The following is a 22,655-nucleotide window of genomic DNA, read 5'->3' as shown; positions in this document are numbered from 1 at the left end:
TAGTATAGCAGAGTATGGTATTTTGTCAAGGAGTAAGCGATTGCTACAATGTACTGACAACTGACCTCATCCTGCTGAGCTGCACCAGGAGAGCATCATCAGCTTCACTGCCATCCTTGCACCCTTGAATATAATTTTGGTACAATCACAATTCTTGTGCTCCCCACAAAGGGCCGTGGTTAGACCCCTGCCATGCATGGCTGGTGGAATTGCTGGGGGATGTGATGGGGAGTATGCTTCATCTGCAAAAGCCTTTAGCTACACATCTGCTCCCCTTGTGCATTGGGAAGGGCCAACAGGAATTCTGTGACCTAAATAGAGGTTGAACCTCTAATCCAGAAGTCTCATCTGCCAACATCCATAATCTGACATGGTTTTAGTTAGCTGGATGACCACTTATTATGGGTGTGGCCACGTTTCCCATGGTCCCATAAAGTTTCTTGACAGTCCCCAGTCCTGGCTCTCAGTGTTCTGTGCTGTTATTTAGCTGTAGTTTACCTCTAAATGTCTTCTAAGAGCCCAGTAAGCAGTGGAGGTGTTGGTAATGCTGCCATGTTGACCTCCCTTGGTCCAGCGAATTCTCTCATCCAGCACTGGTCAGGTCCGAGAGTGCTGGCTTATCATGGTTCAGCCAGTACAGTTCCTCATGGAGCTCCTCTGAGTATAGGACCAGTACTCTGATGCTACAGGGCTCACCTGTCTCCTAGTGAAGAATCCATTTCTGAGTTAAGGTGTTACATTTTTCAACTGAAAACATGGACTGTCGAAAATTCATGTCCAGATGCATTTGCAAACACTAATATTTAAACTTGTGTTTCCCATAGGTAACAGGGCCTCTCCTTCCCCTGAGCCCCAGCTCCCTCTTCTGTCTACAGACTCAGTGGAGACCACTCCAGTTCCAGGCACCTGTTTCATTATGTGTGAAAGTCCCATCACCCCCAATATACAGTCGATCACAGTAACCCCTCTGGAGCAACAAAAAGTCTTGTGGCACCTTATAGACAAACAGATATTTTGGAGCATAAGCTTTCGTGGGAAAAGACCCTCTTCATCAGATGCATGAGTGGGGGGGTGGTTTCAGTGGGGTATTTAAAGAGTGGGGTCCCAGTAAAGGGGGAGGGCCAGAGCTGACAAGGGGCCCCCCCTGTACTGGGACCCCACTCTTTAAATATCCCTCTGAAACCACCCTCCCACTCATGCATCTGATGAAGTGGGTCTTTGCCCATGAATGTTTATGCTCCAAAATATCTGTTCATTTATAAGGTGCCACAAGACTTTTTGTTGTTCTTGAAGCTACAGACTAACACGGCTACCTCTCTGATATTAGTAACCCCTCTGGTTATCCAGCTAAAGGGGAGCAGAGCCTTACGTGCCTTGGCTCCTCCCCTTCCTCTCTTTAGCATTCCTTCTCTCCTGCTTCTGCGTGCTATCAGGTGCCTTACATAACCCCCATGGTCCAGGGGCTCACAGCTGCCAGCCATCAGGCCTGGGTTTGCTCAGCTGACTCCCATTCCCTACTTAGGGCAGGACTCCCATGATAGAGCTCTGGCTCAGGCTCCCTGGCCAGTAATCTGTCACACAAGTAAGGACTCTGAGCTGGATCGACTTTAAGGGGATTTTCAAATACTAACAACCCCTTCCCCAAAACTTTCAAAACTGGATTTTAACTTTAGCAAGCCCTTCCCTTACTAATTACGGTAAGAATCAGATTATTTCATTTACTTGCTTGTGGGGACGACAGTTTTGGCAAAAATCAGAGGAATGTGAAGAGGGCAGTCCTGAGAAAATTACTAATGTTTCTACCAGAGGGTAGCTAGGAGTGTGTAATTAACCAGTCCAAGGGAAAACATACTTCTTAGGAAAAAGCACACACTAGTAGTCGGGCTGTAGTGTAACGCTATAATAAAGAGTAACTAAATCTATAACTCTGCCTTTACAGTTCCCGCTCTCAGTGCCCTCAGATGATCCTCAAAGTTCTTTGTTCCCTCATTCTGTGCCTCTCGGGCCTTTGCACTGTCAACATCACAGACGATATTACAGATCCTCTTCTGGATTTCAGTTTAAAAGTCTAGTAATTGGGTCTGCAAGAAATTGCGTTGCCTGGTCTCTTCAGTTCCCTTTGACGGCAAGACCTGCAAGCTGTGCTACTTTTCCATGGCTTTAGGTATACCCAGGCTTTCTTAAAGTATCACATAGCACAGTGAGTTTTAACTATGTGGCGTGAGGTCTGTCCAAGTGTGCTGTGCAATGTTGTCAGCTTCCCCTTGCTGTGGCTCTTTGCAGACAAGGTTGCCTGAGTTCCAGCTGGTGAGGGGTTTGTCAACATCCCCCCCACCATCCCTCCCAGGTTGGCTTTTTGCAGAGCCACCCTGAGGGGAAGTGCTGACCCCAGAAAATCCCATTTGTATTGGGAAGCAGCTGAAATGCAGCTTCCCAGCCCAAATGAGCTTGTGAGGAGCCTGCCCCGCTCCCTGTTGTGGCAAGGGGGATGGAGGGAGTCGTTGTAGCTGAGACACAGATAAAATGCTGCATCCTGGCTCCAACAGGCTGGCAGGGAGGGGAACCTGCTTTCAGCGGTTACGCATTTATTCAACATCTCTAGTGCGGCATTGAGCAGATTTTGAAAATGTGTCTGTGCTCACTGTCCAAGACGGTGTATTCTGTGGTGGATTTGAAACATTAATGCATTTGATCCTTGTGTAGCTTGTTGTATGCACTGCTGTGTTGCAAACCTCTCTAGCAGGACTGTAACTGTAGTAAATGTAAATAAATGTGACATTTGTGAACAATCGATTCAGCTGAAAAAAGTGGGTGTGCCGTGGAACTGCTTGTCTCATTGAAGTGTGCTGTGTTACTGTGAAGGTTGGGAACTACCGACATAGCCCATCGGCAGGAGAGACTTGTCCTAAAAGTGTTTACTAGCCTACTACTGAAATCGTTGCTGAAGCTCCTTCCAAAATGCAACCAAGCTAGATCCTCCCAATCTAGTGATCTCCTTACCACAGAAGATGTGATGTGAGAGAAAGAAGTTCTTCCTCGAGTGTCCCCATGGGTGCTCCATGATAGGTGTCGGGCTTGCCCCGGCGCCGCAGATCGGATCTTTCCAGCAGTTTCTGCTGGACCGCGCATGCGCCGGCGCGCTCCCGGCCACGTGTGCAATCCGGTCCCCGCCAGTTCCTTCTTAACCACCATCGGCTGCAGACAGAATCTGCTCAGGCTGCGGCCAGAGTCGGCGTATTTAGAGTTTTTTCAGAGTTTTAGAGTTCTCTTTCAGAGTTCTTAGTTAAATTGTTTGTTTCTTTATTGCATATATATATATATATATATATATATATATATATAGGGTTAATAGGGTACTTAGCACCTTCTCTGTGCCTGTTCCCCTCTCACGGACTCCAGCCTGCCACAGCAGGAGGCCTACTGGCCTTCACGTCCCCGGGGTGCCTCCTCTCCTACTCTCGTTTCTACTCACGTGGCAGAGGCTGAGACTCCGATTACTAAACAGCCGGCCCGCGCATTCAGAGCGGCGGCCAGGCAAGCGGCGGAACTGGCGGCACCAACGGAGCAGGGCCAACAGGCACGTAGCCTGCAGGCACCAGAGGAGACCACCCGCACAGCACCGCAGATGAGCGTGCCGAGCACGGCGTCGACAGCGGGGCCGAGATCCCAGGCACGGGGAGGGGCGGAGCCAGCCCCGCAGGGGAGGGGAAAGGCAGCAGCGAATACCCGGCACCTCAGCCCTTCTCTGGACAGGGCTGCAGGGCTGCTGTCAACAAGTCCTCCCCTTATGCTGCGTACACCAACCAGGAGACATGGGTCTCCCTCAGCCTACCCAGAGCCTCCTTCCCCGTTCCTCCAACCAGCCTCACCATGGCTCGGTCCACCCTCACCTTTTCTGGGATTTGACCCTCTGGAGTACTACCACAAACCAGTTTCACCATTGTCTCAATCATCCAGACGATCTCGCTCCCCCAGACATCGGGGGTATGCACCTCGAGAGTGGTCCAGGTCTCCATCCCAGGAACCGTGCCCGTGCTGCCATGGTCGTCCTTATCATGCTGGGCATAGACACCACAGGCATACACCCAGGGGCAGGTCCCCCTCGACCGCCCAGTACCCCCGCGGGCACTCACGGACGGGGACGGAAACACAGCTGTCTCAAGGGGAGCTGATTCTGGAACCCTGAGATTTTCCCTCGCAGGCCTCTAGTGAGAGGGTGTACCACCGGCAGCAGGACCCTGAGAGTTCAAGGGAGGTCTACCCTAGTGGTTCCTCCTTGTCCTCCCCCGACGAGGCTACGGCCCCCGGGGATGTTGCCCCCCTGGACGACCTCAAACAGTTTCAGGAGCTGTTTGAAAGGGTGGCTTTCACGCAAGGCATCCAAACAGCAGAGGTGCAGGAGAAGCACCACAAGCTCCTCAAAAACCTGAGGCCTCCGGCCTCATCCAAAATCGCTATCCCGCTCGACGAAGCAATCATGGAGTCTGCTACTACCATATGGCAGACCCCGGCTTCCGCTCCACCTATAAACAAGAGGGCGGATAAGAAATACTTCGTCCCGGTGAAGGGCATGGAGTTCCTGTTTAGTCACCCACAACCAAATTCTCTGGTGGTAGAATCGTCTCAGCAGAGATCGAAGACTTCCCAGTACAAAGCAGGGGGAACGGACAGAGATGCCAAGAAGCTAGAGCTATTTGGCAGAAAGGTATACTCCTCCTCCACCCTGCTGCTGAGAATGGCTAATTATGCAGCACATCTAGCGAACCACAATTTCGATAATTACTCCAGGCTTACTTCTCTCATGGATTCGCTTCCAGAAGATAAGAAGCCGGTGCTGAAGGCCATCGTGCAAGAGGGCTATGCAGCCTCAAGGACGGGAGTCCAGATCGCCCTGGACGTAGCGGACACGGCGGCACGCTCAACGGCTATGGCAGTGGTCATGCGCAAGGAATCCTGGCTCCAGACATCGGGTATCCCGAGGGATCTGCAGGCAAAAATTGTCGTTCTCCCTTTTGACATGCAGAAGTTGTTTGCAGAGTCAACTGATTCGGTCCTTCACTCCAGTAAAGACTCAAGAGCCACGCTCAGAACACTGGGTATTTATACCCCTCCATACAGAAAGAAAAAGTATTACCCTCAACAACGGTGATACCCATACCAACCTCAGCATGCTCAGTACCAACAGGGCTACAACCAAGGGCAGCATCAACAGCAACAACAGTATAGAACTCCCAGGCGACGTTCCCAACAAGGCCGTGCATCCTCGGGGCAGGCCCAAAGGCAACAAGTTTGACGGACAGGTCAAGGGCTGCACTATTACTACCATTGCGCAATGTCATCCACAATTAATGTTCCATCACCGCCTCCGACCGTTCCACTCACAATGGCAAAAGATCACCACAGACAAGTGGGTACTAGAGATCATAGCCACAGGTTACGTGATCCCCTTTCAGTCGCTCCCACCGCCAAGACCTCCGCCCAGGCCTCATCTCAGGGATGCCTCCCACGAGGCGAAACTCAAGCACGAGGTGGACCACCTGATGCTTATAGGGGCGGTCGAAAGAGTGCCGGAGCGACTTCAAGGGAAAGGGTTTTATTCACGATACTTCCTCACAGAGAAGAAAACAGGAGGCTGGAGGGCCATCTTAGATCTTCAAGGCCTCAACCGGTACTTGCACAAACAACGCTTTTGGATGATCACAGTCGCCTCTATACTCACGGCACTGGACGATGGAGATTGGTTTGCAGCCCTAGACTTACAAGATGCGTATTTTCGTATAACGATCCACTCGGCTCACAGACGTTTTCTCCGGTTTATGGTCGGCAAAGAACATTTCCAATACAAGGTTCTGCTGTTCGGCCTCTCCTCGGCCCCCAGAGTCTTTACCAAGACCCTGGCAGTGGTGTCAGCCTACCTGCACAGACAGGGGGTATTTATATTCCCATATCTGGACGACTGCCTACTGAAAGGGGCCTCGAAAGCGGAGGTACTACGCATGATACGCGTAACAGCAAACACGTTTTCTTCGCTGGGCCTGGTCATCAACCTTGCGAAATCAAAGATCGACCCCACACAGGACATAGAGTTCATAGGGGCATGCATAAATTCTGTCACAGCAAGGGTTTATCTACCCGACGCTCGCTTTCGCACCATCGGTTCCCTGGTACAAGTCATGACATAGAGCCGCACGGTGCCAGTTTTAACGTGCTTTCAGCTGCTCGGCCACATGGCAGCGGCAATGTTCGTGGTACAGAACGCCAGATTGCTCATGCGCAACCTACAACATTGGCTGGTGAGCGTTTACAAGCAGGCATTCCATACCGTCCGCAGGGTGGTGTCGCCCACAACAGAGGTGCGCAGATCCCTGCAATGGTGGGTAAACCCCAAGAACATGCTAACAGGGGTACCCTTTCACCAACCACAAATCTCTATTTTTCTCACCACCAACGCCTCCCACATAGGGTGGGGAGCACATATTGGCGAAAAGGTGATGCAAGGACTGTGGTTCCCCAACGGAACAGTCACTGCATATAAATATTCTGGAGCTCAGAGCGGTGTTCAACGCCTGCAAACACTTTCAAGACCACATACAAGGCAAGGTAGTCGGGATCAATACAGACAATATCTCCACCATGTTTTATATAAACCGACAAGGCGGAGCTCGATCCCGTGCCTTATGTGCGGAAGCAGTCTGGCTGTGGAACTGGTGCATCACCTACAATATAACGTTGAAAGCCTCGTACTTACCAGGCATTCACAACGTGAAGGCAGACCAGCTGAGCAGGCACTTCGCACTCACACACGAGTGGCAGATCCACTCCGATCTGCTACGACCGATTTTTCAGGCATGGGGGTTTCCCCAGATAGACCTGTTTGCCACTCAGCACAAGAAGAAGTGCCCCCAATACTGCTCAAGGGCAGGACTGGGGCAGGGGTCCCTGGGGGAAGCGTTCGCGATTTCGTGGAAGGGCCCACTGCTTTACGCGTTTTCCTCCGTGGTGCTCATCCACAAGGTCCTGCAGAAAGCCAGGAGGGAGAGAGCCTGCATGATCCTAGTGGTCCCCACATGGGATCGACAGCAATGGTTCCCCTTGCTTCTCCGCATGTCAGATCGTCCACCGCTTCCCCTCCCGGTAGCGCCGGACCTGCTCACGCAGGCCCAGGGGTCCATAGTGCATCCTCACCCCCGAGGCCTGCGCCTACAAGCATGGTTAATCCATGGCTGAGCTCCCTAGAAAGTACATGTACGGAGGGAGTGCAACAAGTCCTGGAAAGTAGCTGAAGGATCTCCACCAGGAAGACCTACAAACAGAAATGGACTCGATTCACTGCATGGTGTTCCACCAAGCAGTTAGATCCCCTTGAAGTGCCTATACCTGTCATACTAGAATACTTACTGGACCTCAAGAGAGGTGGGCTCTCCCTCTCATCGTTGAAGGTCCATCTTGCCGCTATATCGGCTTTTCGGCATGAAGAAGAAGGGCCCACGGTGTTTGCCCATCCTATTGTTACCAGGTTCCTGAAGGGGCTGGTAAACCTGTACCCCCCTCGGAAACCGCTTCCACCATCGTGGAGCTTGGACCTGGTTCTCAGCGCGCTAAGGGGACCACCCTTTGAACCCTTAGCCACTGTTTCCCTCCGTCTCCTTACGATAAAGACAACCTTCCTTCTTGCAATCACGTCAGCTCGCAGGGTCAGTGAGCTCGCAACAGTTATGGCAACGCCGCCCTGCACGGTATTCTCAAAGGAGGCGGTAACCTTACGGCTGCACCCAGCCTTTGTTCTGAAAGTTTCTTCAGAGTTCCATCTTAACGAACCTATAGTTTTACCCTCGTTTTACCCGAAGCCTCATAGCTCCAACAAGGAGGCACGCCTGCACCTCCTGGATGTGAGGAGGGCGTTGGCCTTCTACATAGACAGAACTAAGTCTTTCCGGAAAACGGACAGACTCTTAGTCTCTCTCGCTCCCAGATCAAAAGGAGAGGGTCATTCTTCACAAAGAATCTCGAAGCACATTGTGTCCTGCATAAAGATGTTGTACGAACTTCGAAAGACTCCTTTACTGGCTCCGCCTAGGGCTCATTCCACCCGGGCGGTGGCGGCATCAACAGCCTTTTTCAAGGGCATTGCGCTAAAAGACATCTGCAGAGCGGCAACCTGGTCATCGTATGACACCTTCGCCAAGCATTATGCCCTACGCCGGGTATTCCAAGAGGATACCCGCCTCTCGACAGCGGTCCTTTTGGGAGCAAGCTGCACATAACCCGATTACCCACCTCCTTTCTTGGGTTACTGCTGGGTAGTCACTTATCGAGGAGCACCCGCGGGGACACTCGAGGAAAAAAGAGAAGTTACTCACCGTAGTAACGATGGTTCTTCGAGATGTGTCCCCGTAGGTGCTCCACCACCCGCCCATCCTCCCCGCTTCGGATCTGTGTTTGGTGTTTTTCAGGAGCATCTGAGGCAGTTGGTCAAGGAACTGGCGGGGACCGGATCGCGCACGTGGCCGGGAGTGTGCAGGGGAGCGGCGCGCGCCAGCACATGCGCGGTCCGGCAGGAACTGCTGGAAAGATCTAATCTGCGGCGCCGGGGCGAGCCCGACACCTATCGTGGAGCACCCACGGGGACACATCTCGAAGAACCATCATTAGTACGGTGAGTAACTTCTCTTTGTTTGGCTCTTTTGTGGATATGTAAACACGAATGTGCTCTTCCTTGAGGGAGTGGAAAAAGTCGACGTGGGGGGAGGAGAATATTTCACAGCTGTTATGTGATTAAAGGCAGGAGTTAGCAAAATATGGCCCATGGGTTGGATCCAGCCTGCCCAGCATTTTTGTCAGGCCCACTCAGCTGGTTAACAGAGCGTGCTGGCAGCTGTGATGTGTGTTCATCTGCCCCTTCCCACCTTGCTCTTTCCAGCAACCAAGCTGCTCCCAAGACCCTCTTCTAGCTGTGGGGGAGGAGGTAGAGAAGAGGGAAGTGCTGAAGTCAGGGTGTCCCCCTGCCCCTGTTCCTCATTCCTGTGTAGCAGGGGTTATGGAGAGGGATACGCGCCTCAGAGCTGCTCCAGTCTGAGGTATGGTGAGTGACTGAGGAGTGTGCTTCGTAAGAGGCAGTGCACTGTTTCTAAGGTTTCCCCAGCAGCCAGGTCTCTCCCTCTCTCACCCACATTCACACTCCCACATGCTTCTCCCCACCGTACACACCATTTCTCCAGTGTGTTTGTGTATGTGTGGGGGGATGACAGCCTAGTAGGACAGCTTTTCCTGTCTTAAACAGTCAGTGCATGGTTTCTGTCTCTCACACTCTCTCTGGCTGCGTCTACACTTCAAGATAAATTCGAATTTAGGGTACTTAGCTCAATATTACCAGGTGACTGTCTTCACTGGAAAGACCATTAGCTGGATTTTGGGTGGACTAATCTCGAGATGCTACCTGCTGGCTGTAGCATCAAGCTCGAATTCAGAAGTTTGCATAAAAGCCTGTGTGGAAGCTTCACATCTTAAAATCGAATTTATTAGCCTCCAGAGGTGTCCCGCATGTAACCCACAATGCCCCTCAGCACTCCAGTCTGGCTGCTGCTCTCCAATAACAGGAAGAGGCTGAATTTCCAACCGGGAGCAGAGAGTCTTTAGCTGTGGGCTCATGTTAGCATGAGAGCCTGAGAAATGGCTACTTTCTTTCTATGCCGTGACCCGCGTGCATGCATCCACCCATTCACATAGCTCCTGCAGGGAGTTCGTAACTCTGTCTGCACACTTGCCATTTTTTTCTGCACTGCCTGGCGCCAGTCCGTGCCCCGCCACACCACGTGTCAGCAAGGCTGTTGTGGGGGTTGTGCTTGCATAATACTGCAAGAAACTTCTTCTCAGCAGTTTACATTTGTGTGCGAACCCACTTCCCTCCCCCACAGGTGCCACAGTCTGGGTCTTTCCTGTAGTCAGGCACATCATGTGGGTAGTCCCTAACCCAACCCAATAAAAGGATGTGCCAGCTATTCGGTGCTGGCAATGCTGCCAGTTGCGTGGGAAAGGGAGGGCTTTGCTGCTGCCATGGGGAAGTCTCCCCAGCAGTTAAGATACTGGGGGCTTTGCTGCTGCCGTGGGGAAGTCTCCGCCAGTGGTTAAAATATTGGGGTCTTTGCTGCTGCTGTGGGGAAGGAGCAGCTGACCTGGTCATCCAGCGACACCCCTGCCTTGTCCCATACCTGGGCTTGCTGCTGCCACTGGGGAAAAGTCTCCTCCTGGCAGCTAAGGGGGGTTGCTGCTGCTGCTGGGGGGAGAATAATTCAACTTGTCATTCAGCGACACACTCCCTTGGCCCATACCTGGGCTTGCTGCTGCCGGGGGAAAACCAACAATTCTTTTTTCTGCAATGATGGGAGGTGGGATGGATGGCCAGTGGAGAATATATTTGCTGCACCCGTGTTGACAATATAGTGTGTTGGGAAACCAGAAATTCTTTCTTGTAATTTTGAGTGTCTTCTGCATTATTTCCAATGGGTTGACATATTTTCAGGGATCGGGAGGGGAATGATGAAAATGCAATGGGGGAAGATGACGTCAAGAGCAGCGAGCATACCCAGAATGCTATGGGGATGAGGGACGTGTGGGATAGCTTCCCACAATGCGCTACTGTAGCAGCTGATTGTTAGCCAATATATGTGTGGCAGCAATAACTCGACTTTGTGGGGAGGAAGGTGTGAAGTGAGGATGGTTAAAATTGAACATATAAATTCCAGTGTTAGAAAATCAATATAATAAATTTGAATTTATCTCATCGTGTAGACACAACCTCTTTCTCTCGTTCCCTCTACACCTCAGTCCCACCCCTTCTGCCCACGGCCCTGTCCTGTATAGGGACCCAGTGCTGGTCTCTGACCACTTACCAAAATTTGTGGAGTGGTCCCCTGCAAAAATTATTGCCCACACCTGATCAAGAGGAAGGAAATGTAGTTTTTATTGTCACTGAGACTGCCATGCATGGATATGATTGTGCAGTAAGATCTTGGGAAAGTATTTTTACAGTTTGGATACCTTGGCTAAAGAGCATTTTAAATGAATTTAGTTTTTTTGTAAGTTTAACATCTGAATGTGTTGGGTTCTACTATTTAGAAGTCTTACTGTTGTTCTTAAGTCTATGGTTCTTGAACTGTAACAAACAGTCAAACCAGCATGTGTCTGCATCTGAACAAAGATTTTTGTGTGGAAATATAAATAGACATTTAAAGATGATGTAACTAGTGAAGGAGAAGAAGTGATCCTGGGCAGGAGGAGCAGAAAAATAAATATGGGGTCAGCATTGGTTAGGTTAATAAACAGCTGTGGAATAATAAAATTCTAAGACAGATTTAAAAAAAAACAAACAAAAAAACACTGAGAAATGGACCAAGTTGGATGTCAGGGCCAAGTGAGTATATCAGTGTAGCAGAGTCACTCATGCATCTGATGAAGCAAGTCTTTGCCCTTGAAAGCTTATGCTCCAAAATATCTGTTGGTCTGTAAGGTACCACAAGACTGCTTATTTTTGAAGATACAGACTAACAGGACTACCTCTCTGATACAGCTTAAAATAATACTTCCACAGTAGCACTCTCTTAATTTTCAAAGCACCTTAAAAACAGTCACTCAATTTAGTCCCTCATCCCCGCACAGAACAATTACAAAGAATAACATCGTTTTAGGGTAAACTGTATACTATGCATTTAGAATGAAAGTTTTTAAAAAAAAATCATGTTTTGGTCTCTGTGAAATATATAATTTCTTACTTTTGGTTATACAGAATCACAAATGTGTGAAAGGAGTATATCAAGCCCTCCAGTGACTAAGCCTGTGTTTACACTAGCCCCTTCCTTTTGGAAGGGGCATGGTAATGAGTCACGTTGGCAGATGCTAATGAGGTGCTGCCATAAATGTGCAGCTCCTCGTTAGCATAATGGCGCCCACGTGCAGTTTGAAATTATCGCTTCTGAATCGTGCATCACCCATGTAGACGGGGGCCTTTCAAAAGGACCCTCCGCACTTCAAAAGACTCTTCTTCCTAAAACCAAATAGGAATAAGGGGCTTTCAAAGTCCAGGGGGTCCTTTCAAAAGGCCTCTGTCCACACGGGTGGCACACAATTTGAAAGCGGCACTTTTGAACTGTGCGTGGATGCCATTATGCTAATGAGGCACTGCATATTGATGACCATGTCTCATTAGCATCTGCCAATGTGGCTCATTGCCATGCCCCTTCTCAAAGGAAGGGGCTAGTGTAGACACGGCCTGACTGGCATAATATTTTCTTTAATAAACATCTCAATGTCTGTAGATTTAAGCCATCCAAAGGATTTTAGTTTTTATCATTTAATTTTAAAACAGTATTTAACATCTAAGAACATAATATATAGCATTCAGATAGCTGCTCTATAAATGGGAGCACTCACCTCTCAGGAGCGCCCCCTGCCTGAGAACCTGCATTCTTGCTCCATTTGTGGTGGCTCTTTGGTGACTCAGCGCTCTGGTCAAGACACACACAGTCTATACATGAAACAAAGCAAACCCGTTCTGGGGTACAGGTCCAACAAAAGCTTCTCTCAGTGCTCTCTGTAATGTTTCTCTCCCTCTGTCTCAACTCTGGACTAGAGTAGTGCACCAGGGTTCCTTCCTGGAGTCAACATCTTTGCCCTCACTGGGACTTTCTGGCCCCAGCTCTTCAAGCAGGTCACTGTAGTTCATTTCTCTGCTCTGGGGCACCTCAGTGTCTAGGCCACTTCCCCCCTCCCTCCAATAACTAATGGGAGGTTGGGCAGGACCCACGCTCCCCTCTTTTCTGTCTCTTTGAATACCTGTTGCTGCTGTAATTTCTTGAGCCACTTCTCCATGTCCCCAGCACCTTCTTCATCCTAATCTCAGGGACTTGTCCTAGTGGAGTCCCAGCAGCCAGTTCAGAGCACCATCTGCTCTCCCCACATGTCTAGCAAGCAACTGTTCTTACTCTGGCCTTGCAGCTCCTCTTACGCGGCCTGCTGTGGCCCCTGATTGGCTGCTTTTCACACAGCAGCTTTAGGCACCTGGGAGGACCCTCTCTACTGCCCTTTTCTGCAGCAAGATGTGGCAGGAGCACAACACCTGGAAGTCTCAGCCAAGTACACCCAATCCCAAGCCCAATTTAAATTCCAAGGGAAGTGTAACAATTCTATTTTGTGTAAGAATAAAGAATTTTACATATTTTACCTTCCAATTCTTTTGTAACAATAAACACGGCTAAGAAACGAACAAGTCTTGCCAGTGCTTCCAGAAGTTCCTGGGTCACTTAACTTGTATTTCAGGCAAATAATCTTTTTAAGAGGTTGACTACTGAGATAAAGCTAGTTGAGAACTTCTAAAGTAGGGACAATGAAGATTTCTGTTTTTTTTTTAAGCATATGGCTTGAACAAAGATAAGTGGAGACACCTAAAACATATGTCACACCAGTGCAACTATCTGGATTTGCATAAAGATGTTATATTGTAAGATATCTGGCCACCCTCTGGTAACTGAAGCCATGCCCTAAGTATTATTTGATTGGCTGGTTAGAGAATGCCAATATTCACAATGCTAATCAGAAGTAATATTTTGGTTATTTGTAATCATTCTTCAGATTACAATATGAGATGACAGGAGTTGTGGGTACTGCATAGTGCGTACCAGATATCTGTTTAGCATGCATTCCAAATTGCTGGATTGGCAAATGTTATTCAAGGGTAGAAGTTATGGCCTTTGAATGCTGGGAAGACTTGAATTAGTCACTTAGAATCTTATTTTCATAGGTGGTGAGCATCCTCCACAGATCCCCCAAGTGACTAGTTAGGAAACCTGCTTCTCAGGTTAATCTCACATCTGTGCAGTGGGGAAATGAATTCTTATCTCAAAGTACTACCGAGTTTTACTTAACATTTGTAAATTGCTTTGTGCTCTTCATGTTAAAAGTACCATATAGAGTACATTTTACTGATTTATAAAGCTGAGCAGTCCAGAGCAATCTTATTCAGCAGACTTTTTGTCCTGATGTATTGTGTGCTGCCAGTAATAATAACAGCAGTGGGTAGCCAGTTTGGGATGGCGGCAGAGGCAAACCTCCCGTAGAGTTGATTTGGAAGCAGCATTGTTTAAAGGAATGTTACACCAGAGAAGTGTCTTTTTAAATACAATACAGTTTATGTCCAGTTGTTCAAGTATCTTTTTACATTTGTCTTCAATAATTCTGTCTCTGAGTTGAGTTTATTTCTCTGCCACTTGAGTTTGTTTTGATTAGCTTTGTTTTTCATCTTAGTCTGCCTGCAAGAGTGTTGGTGATAGCTGAATGAATTAAAATTGTGTTTTTTCCCTCTCCCATAGGTCATCCAAGTGAAGAAAAAGAAAGGAAAATGAAAATCCTGTTCTTAATAGCTTTCATCCATCTCTTACTACAATGCACTGGTAAACCTTTAAGCAGGGATGACTGCCACCAACAGCCACTTGAAGAAATTAAAAGAGAAATAGCAGGGTATTCTGACATTGTCAAGGCTATTATCAACCTTGCTGTTTATGGTGATGCCCAGAATAGATCCTATGAGAGACTGGCACGTTTTGTTGACACCATTGGACATAGGCTCAGCGGCTCCAGAAACCTAGAGCTGGCCATCAAATACATGTTTAATGCTCTTCAGGAGGATGGGCTGGAAAATGTCAACCTGGAGCCTGTGAAAGTGCCTCACTGGGAGAGGGGGGAAGAGTCTGCTCTAATGTTGGCACCAAGGAACTACAGCATTGCTATTTTAGGACTTGGAAGCAGTATTGCAACTCCTCCAGAAGGTAACACGTTACTCCTTTATCCTCTGTTATTCTTTTAAAAACCAAATGTATGCTGGCACTAAAACACCCCCTTCTCAAGCCTTGAGTCCCCTTCCATAGCCAACACCCCCACTACCTGCACCCCCATGGCACAGAGCGCCCTCTTGCATCCAACCCCCTCATTTCCCGCCACTCCCTGGAGCCAACCCCCTTCCCCAGCCCCAGCCCTCTCCTATACATCAAACTCCTTAACCTGAGCCCCACCCTAGAGCCTGCACCCTCAGTCAGAGTCCTCACCCCGACCTGCTCTCCAACCTTCTGTACTACCCTGGAGTCCTCTCCCATGTCCTGAACCTCTCATTTTTGGCTCCACAGTGTAGCCTAGAGGAAGCCCTGAGCCTCTGCCTCTTCCCCCACTGTAGGACTGTCTGTATTCCATGACTTTTTCCCCACCCCCATGGGCATCAATTACAGAATTGGTATCTGCATCTGCACAAATGATCCTGGGATCTGTGCGTCCACATCTGCAGATATCCATGGATATGAAGCAGGTATCTGCAAATCTGCACAATTCTAGGTACAGTATTTGTATCTGGAGCCACAAAAATGAGCTGCAGATTCCCATGGATATAAGGTGGGTATATGTGGATTTGCAGAGCTCTACTGATAAGAAAAAGATTGCCCATCCATACAGTAAAAGAACCCTCCAAATCATGTCAGTAAACCCGCTAATCCTCTCCTGCTTCCATAAAAATGCAGTGAGCCAGAGATAACTATCTCGCTGGAACTTCCTATTGGAGGCATTACTTTGGGAGTTGGTGCTGTAGTTATCTGTAGTTGGAAAAGCTTCTTACCTTTGGCCTGACTATTTTATTTTAGTTGGTTGGTTGGTTTGTTTGTTTTGGGTGCTAAAACTGTAACCTGTTCTCAAAAGAAGTCATCTTTTTCTGTCAGCTTAAGGATTTGCCATGATTGCCAGTTGAAGTCTGTTCTTAGTGACTATTCTGCTTTTGGTAATTTAGAGAAATTGGGACTTTCTCAAATCAGTTCACTAAAATGCATTGGCTCAAATGGAAATGCGTTGTGAACTCTGCTGTCCAATCTGACCAAGGTATGGGGCAGCATTATCCAGGGAGTCCTACTTTACACAAGTGTTGTTTGTTACTCGTACAGTCTTATTTTCATCATACTTCGTGCTATTCAATATTATCCTTGGTGAAAATAAGAACATAAGAACATAAGAACATAAGAATGGCCATACTGGGTCAGACCAAAGGTCCATCAAGCCCAGCATCCCATCTGCCGACGGTGGCCAATGCCAGGTGCCCCAGAGAAGGAGAACAGAAGACAAGTGATTTATCTCCTGCCATCCATCTCCTGCCCTTGTTATGAAGGCTAGGGCACCATACTTTATCCCTGGCTAATAGCCATTTATGGACCTGACCTGCAAAAATTTATCAAGCTCTTTTTTAAACCCTAAGAGAGTCCTGGCCTTCACAGCCTCCTCGGGCAAGGAGTTCCACAGGTTGACTGTGCGCTGTGTGAAGAAAAATTTCCTTTTATTAGTTTTGAACCTACTACCCATCAATTTCATTTGGTGTCCCCTAGTTCTTGTATTATGGGAAAAGGTAAATAATTTTTCTATATTCACTTTCTCCACACCATTCATGATTTTATATACCTCTATCATATCGCCCCTCAATCGCCTCTTTTCCAAACTGAAAAGTCCCAGTCTCTCTAGCCTCTCCCCATATGGGACCCTTTCCAAGCCCCTAATCATCTTAGTCGCCCTTTTCTGAACCTTTTCTAATGCCAATATATCTTTTTTGAGGTGAGGAGACCACATCTGCACGCAGTACTCGAGATGTGGGCGTACCATAGTTTTATATAGGGGAAGTATGATATCTTTTGTCTTATTATCGATCCCTTTTTTAATAATTCCTAACATCCTATTTGCCTTACTAACTGCCGCTGCACACTGCGTGGATGTCTTCAGAGAACTATCCACTATAACTCCAAGATCCCTTTCCTGATCTGTCGTAGCTAAATTTGACCCCATCATGTAGTACGTGTAATTTGGGTTATTTTTTCCAACATGCATTACCTTACACTTACCCACATTAAATTTCATTTGCCATTTTGCTGCCCAATCACTCAGTTTGCTGAGATCTTTTTGTAGTTCTTCACAATCCCTTTTGCTTTTGACTGTCCTGAACAACTTGGTGTCATCTGCAAACTTTGCCACCTCACTGCTTACCTCATTTTCTAGATCATTGATGAACAAGTTGAACAGGATCGGTCCCAGGACTGAGCCCTGGGGAACACCACTAGTTACCCCCCTCCATTGTGAAAATTTACCATTTATTCCCACCCTTTGTTTTCTGTCTTTTAACCAATTCCCGATCCATGAAAGGACCTTTCCTCCTATCCCATGACCACCTAATTTACATAAAAGCCTTTGGTGTGGGACCGTGTCAAAGGCTTTCTGGAAATCTAGGTATATTATGTCCACTGGGTGCCCCTTGTCCGCATGTTTATTAACCCCTTCAAAGAATTCTAATAGATTAGACAGACACGACTTCCCTCTGCAGAAACCATGCTGACTTTTGCCCAACAATTCGTGCTCTTCTATGTGCCTTGCAATTTTACTCTTTACTAGTGTTTCTACTAATTTACCTGGTACTGATGTTAAACTTATCGGTCTATAATTGCCAGGATCTCCTCTAGAGCCTTTTTTAAATATTGGTGTTATATTGGCCGTCTTCCAGTCATTTGGTACCAAAGTGGATTTAAAGGATAGGTTACAAACCACTGTTAATAACTCCGCAATTTCACATTTGAGTTCTTTCAGAACCCTTGGGTGAATGCCATCTGGTCCTGGAGACTTGTTACTATTCAGCTTATCAATTAATTCCAAAACCTCCTCTAATGTCACTTCAATCTGAGTGAGTTCCTCAGATTTGTCGCCTAAAAAGGCTGGCTCAGATTTAGGAACCTCTGTATCATCTTCAGCCGTGAAGACTGAAGCAAAGAAATCATTTAATCGCTCCGCAATGGCACTGTCTTCCTTGATCGCTCCTTTTATATCTTTATCATCCAAGGGCCCCACTGCTTTTTTAGCAGGCTTCCTGCTTCTAATGTATTTAAAAAACATTTTACTATTGTTTTTTGAATTTTTGGCTAGCTGTTCCTCAAACTCTTTTTTGGCTTTTCTTACTACATTATGACAGTTAATTTGGGAGTGTTTATGTTCCTTTCTATTTTCCTCACTAGGATTTGACTTCCACTTTTTAAAAGCTGCCCTTTTCTCTCTCACTGCCTTTTTAACATGGCTGTTTAGCCATGGTGGTTCTTTGTTAGGTCTCTTACTGTGTTTTTTTATTTGGGGTATACATTTAAGTTGGGCCTCTAGTATGGTGTCTTTAAACAGTTTCCATGCAGCTTCCAGGGATTTTAGTTTAATTACTCTACCTTTTAGTTTCTGTTTAACTAGCTTCCTCATTTTAGTGTAATTCCCCTTTTTGAAATTAAATGCCGGAGTGTTTGACCGCTGCGGTGTTCTTCCCAACACAGGAATATTAAAAGTTATTATATTGTGGTCACTATTTCCAAGCGGTCCAGTAACAGTTACCTCTTGGACCAGATCCTGCGTTCCAGTCAAGACTAGATCGAGAATCGACTCTCCCCTTGTGGGTTCCTGTACTAGCTGCTCCAAGAAGCAGTCATTTAAGGCATCAAGAAATTTAATCTCTGAATCCCGTCCTGAGGTGACATGCACCCAATCAATATGGGGATAATTGAAATCTCCTATTATTACTGTGTTTTTTATTTTGATAGCCTCTCTAATCTCCCTTAACATTTCAGCATCACTATCACTGTCCTGGTTAGGTGGTCGGTAATATATTCCTAATGCCATATTCATATTAGAGGAATGAATTGTTATCCATAATGATTCTATGGAACATTTTGATTCCTTTAGGATTTTTACTTCATTTGATTCTATATTATCCTTCACATATAGTACCACTCCGCCACCCGCACGACCTCTTCTGTCTTTCCGATATAATTTATATCCCGGTATGATAGTGTCCCACTGATTGTCCTCATTCCACCATGTTTCTGAGATGCCTATTATGTCAACTTCCTCCTTTGATATGAGGTACTCCAGTTCACCCATCTTATTAGACAGACTCCTAGCATTAGTGTAAAAGCATGTTAGAAAACTACCACTATTTATATGTCCGCCTTTCACAGACGTGGTGGATTTTTTTATGCACGATTGTTTCACATCTGATCTTGCCCATATATTATTTCCCACGTTCCCTATCTGACTAACTTCTAGGGAATCCCTGTCTATGGAGCCTCGTGTAAGAGAAGTCTCCGTCCGATCCAGGTGCTCCCCCGCACCAATCGGCTTTCCCCCACCTCTTAGTTTAAAAACTGCTCTATGTCCTTTTTAATGTTTAATGCCAGCAGTCTGGATCCACCTTGATTTAGGTGGAGCCCATCCTTCCTGTATAGGCTCCCCCTACCCCAAAAGTGTCCCCAGTTCCTAATAAATCTAAACCCCTCTTCCCTACACCATCGTCTCATCCACGCATTGAGACTCTGAAGTTCTGCCTGTCTATCTGGCCCTGCGCGTGGAACTGGAAGCATTTCAGAGAATGCCACCAAAGATGTTCTGGATTTCAGTCTCTTTCCTAGTAACCTAAATTTGGCCTCCAGAACATCTCTTCTACCCTTCCCTATGTCATTGGTACCAACATGTACCACGACGACCGGCTCCTCCCCAGCACTGCCCATAAGTCTGTCTAGATGCCTCGAGAGATCCGCAACCTTCGCACCAGGCAGGCAAGTCACCATACGGTTCTCCCGGTCATCACAAACCCAACTATCTATATTTCTAATGATCGAATCCCCCACTACTAAAACCTGCTTCTTCCTAACAGCTGGCGCTCCCTCCCCCGGAGAAGTATCCTCGGCACGAGAGGATACAACATCACCCTCTGGAAGGAGGGTCCCAACTACGGGATGGTTTCCCTCTGCTCCCCTTGACTGCTCTCCTTCCCTGAGCCTTTCATCCTCCGTAATCTTGGTTTTGAAAGCTGATCAATACCTTTTAATAAAGGCTAATTTTATTTCTTAAATTGTAAATTTGTCTTGGCGGAGGAGAGGGAGGGAGTGTGCGTGTGTGCGCGCACACGTGCGCATGTGCTGAGCATCTAACATCTGATGAGCACTACTGAAATACACATTGTAAAAGCAATTTCATTTTTTCTTTGGAAATTTTCCTTTATAGCATGGAAGTAAGGGGCCCAGAACAAATGGGAAATGTAAAATGTAAATGGAATTACAGTCATGATTTGGCATCAGGACAACTTATTACTATATATTTTGTTTTGGAGGGGAAAGAAGGATGATGGAATAGGGTTGGCAGTGCGCAGTTTTTCACTAGAAAGAGAACTGTTTTGTCAGGGGAGAGGTCGGCTTGGCAACACATTCACATGGCATGGGTTTGTGTAATACGGGGAAAGCAAGCAAGCAAGCAAGCAAGCATGTCACCAAACAGAGAGAGAGAGAGAGAGAGAGAGAAAATGTCTCCTAAAGAGAGGGGATTTGGTTTTTCTAGGGTCATGGCCATTTTCTCTCTAGCTGGAATGTAGAGAGAAGCAACCCCACATATAGAGGTCTTCATTTGATGTGGGAATGAAGGGGCTGTGATGGGGTGTGGTCACAGAAGATCCCGTGTGGGATATTCCCCAGTGTGCTGATACCTGTCTTGCTCTCTAGGGATCCCCACCACCCTATTCTGCTGATCCAGTTCCTCTGCTCTTCCCCAGCCAGGGCACAGCATTGGAATGACCACCCCCGCAGAGCAATACAGATACTGATTAACCACAGCATCTAGGAAAACAACCCCCCAGCAGGGATCAAAACCCCAAATAAAGCTGCCTCTCTGTGTGCAAAAGATTTGCACAGGTAGAGCTCATTAGGTAAGTCCCTTTATCAGTGAAAAAGAGAGATGCACAGTGGTAGCCCTCCCCAGGTAATAACAATTTACAATGGGCTTGATTATGAACAAAAGTGTTTTTATTAAGCAAAACGGTAAGATTTAAGTGGTTAGAAATAAAAACAGGCAGATCAAAGTGAGATACAAAATTAAACAAAAAAAGAAAATGCATAGCTAATTGTACTTCACTGAAAATCTTTGAGTTCTTACCTTAAATAGCTATTTTTATATCAGGTGAAATCTTCAGATCAGAAATTATCTTATCCTGACCTGAGTCTCCAGTAGAGTTCTCTGTCTTTCTTAGGGTATGTCAGACACTTTCCGAGGCAGGCTGAAGGCAAAGAACTGAAAGATTTCCCATTGCTGTAATAGACATTTGCCCCCAGGTGTGAATCATTTGCTGTAACAATACCTCCTGATTGAAAATAAGGGGAGGGGACTTGATTTCCAAAATGGAGGCCTGTACCAGGTGACATGGTCCCATGTCTTTCTAGACTAACCACATCCCAGACCTATAGGACAAATAAAGCCAGGCTGTTTGCTCAGTTGTTAGGGTTGGGAAGCAGTAATGGTCCTGATGAATACTTTTAAAGCTATATATAGACCTACACTCCATATTTCTAACTTCACATACAAGAATGAAAACTATACAAAATGTGATATACAGATTTAGCAAGTTATAACAGTAAAATGATAGGTTACAGAACACATTTTGTCCAAAGCACCTATGAGTTATGCATAATATATTCATAAACCATTTCTCATAACAGATCGGGCATTTGTCACAGGGTCTGTCTGCTTTCTTGCACCCAGATGGCCCCAGTAATTCTAAAAGAAGTATCAGAGTAATCAGGGACAGAGAAAGCAGGCTGACCTAGGGAGAGAGAGACTATAATGTAGCACTCAATCCATGCAGTGAAGCAGAAGGTCCCTGGACAGCCCAAGGAATACTGACATACCCTTCATTCAATGAATGGCATAGGGAAGAAAATGTGGCAGAGAAATGTTATGGGGCTTATTTTTCAGTATGATCTGTATTTTCTTGTGCATTATGTGATTAAGCAAAGGAGCAAATGTTTTTAGACTAGAGTAGAGTGTCAGAGTGAGAATCCTGGTCTTCACAACCATGGCATGCCTTTGAAAGAAAGTAAACTGTGAGCTAGAAGTAACAGGTGAAGTTCTGGGAAATGGAATGTTTAAGTACAGGGAAGCATGAGGGGTTGGGATTTTGCCCAGCAGGTATAGGTGGCTGAACCACAGGTTTCTACTCTCAGGAGAGCGTGGAGGGGGAGTTATTTAGGCATTATGGGAGCATGCCTAGGGACCCTGAGATTGGGGCCATGGCTGGACTCTGTTCAGGCTCTGTAAGTTTTAAAACACTCATGGGCTCAGAGACTTGGATTCCTTTCACAGCAATCTAAGAGGTGTCTGGAAAGGAGTGTTCAGCCAACTTCAGCTAATGTTATGTTACCCCAAGATGAGTCTGTCTGTTTGGGCTCTGACTCTGGGGAAGAGCCTGCAGAATTGGTAGCTATTATTGAGCTCCTGACCTGCCCACTCTCTGATACTTGAAGTAACTACATAATTTTGAAGATGCCTGGAAGGAAAGCCCCACTGCCTCAGGACTCCTAAAATAAGACGGCAAGGGAATTTGCAGGATGTGCTACTCACAGAGGTGCATGCTCTAACATGCTTCTTAGCTTCAAACTTGGGATTGAAAATATCTTGTCAGGTCTGGTCTACACTACAGAGTTAAGCTGACATAAAGCATGTTACATTGATCAAACTATGTGAGTGTCTACACTTAAATTTTACTCCTGCTGAAGTAACTGCCTTGCTGTGCTGACTTA

General features: G+C 46.9%; 1 protein-coding gene across 5 annotated transcripts in view; it reads left to right on the top strand.

Annotated features, from left to right (window-relative positions):
* The window catches only part of CPQ (carboxypeptidase Q), a 352,558-nt gene that overhangs the window by 37,191 nt on the left and 292,712 nt on the right, over window positions 1-22,655 (top strand). For all 5 annotated transcript variants that reach the window (XM_074985680.1, XM_074985678.1, XM_074985679.1 and 2 more), the window contains one exon: window positions 14,361-14,816. In XM_074985680.1, coding sequence (XP_074841781.1) covers window positions 14,390-14,816 — 427 coding nt within the window. In that variant the 5' untranslated portion in view covers window positions 14,361-14,389. The remainder of the gene's footprint in view (window positions 1-14,360; window positions 14,817-22,655) is intronic.

Source organism: Carettochelys insculpta, chromosome 2 (assembly GCF_033958435.1).
Source record: "Carettochelys insculpta isolate YL-2023 chromosome 2, ASM3395843v1, whole genome shotgun sequence".
NCBI lineage: Eukaryota > Metazoa > Chordata > Testudines > Carettochelyidae > Carettochelys > Carettochelys insculpta.
The sequence above is the reverse complement of the archived record's forward strand: the minus strand, read 5'-3'. Positions and strand labels throughout refer to the sequence as shown.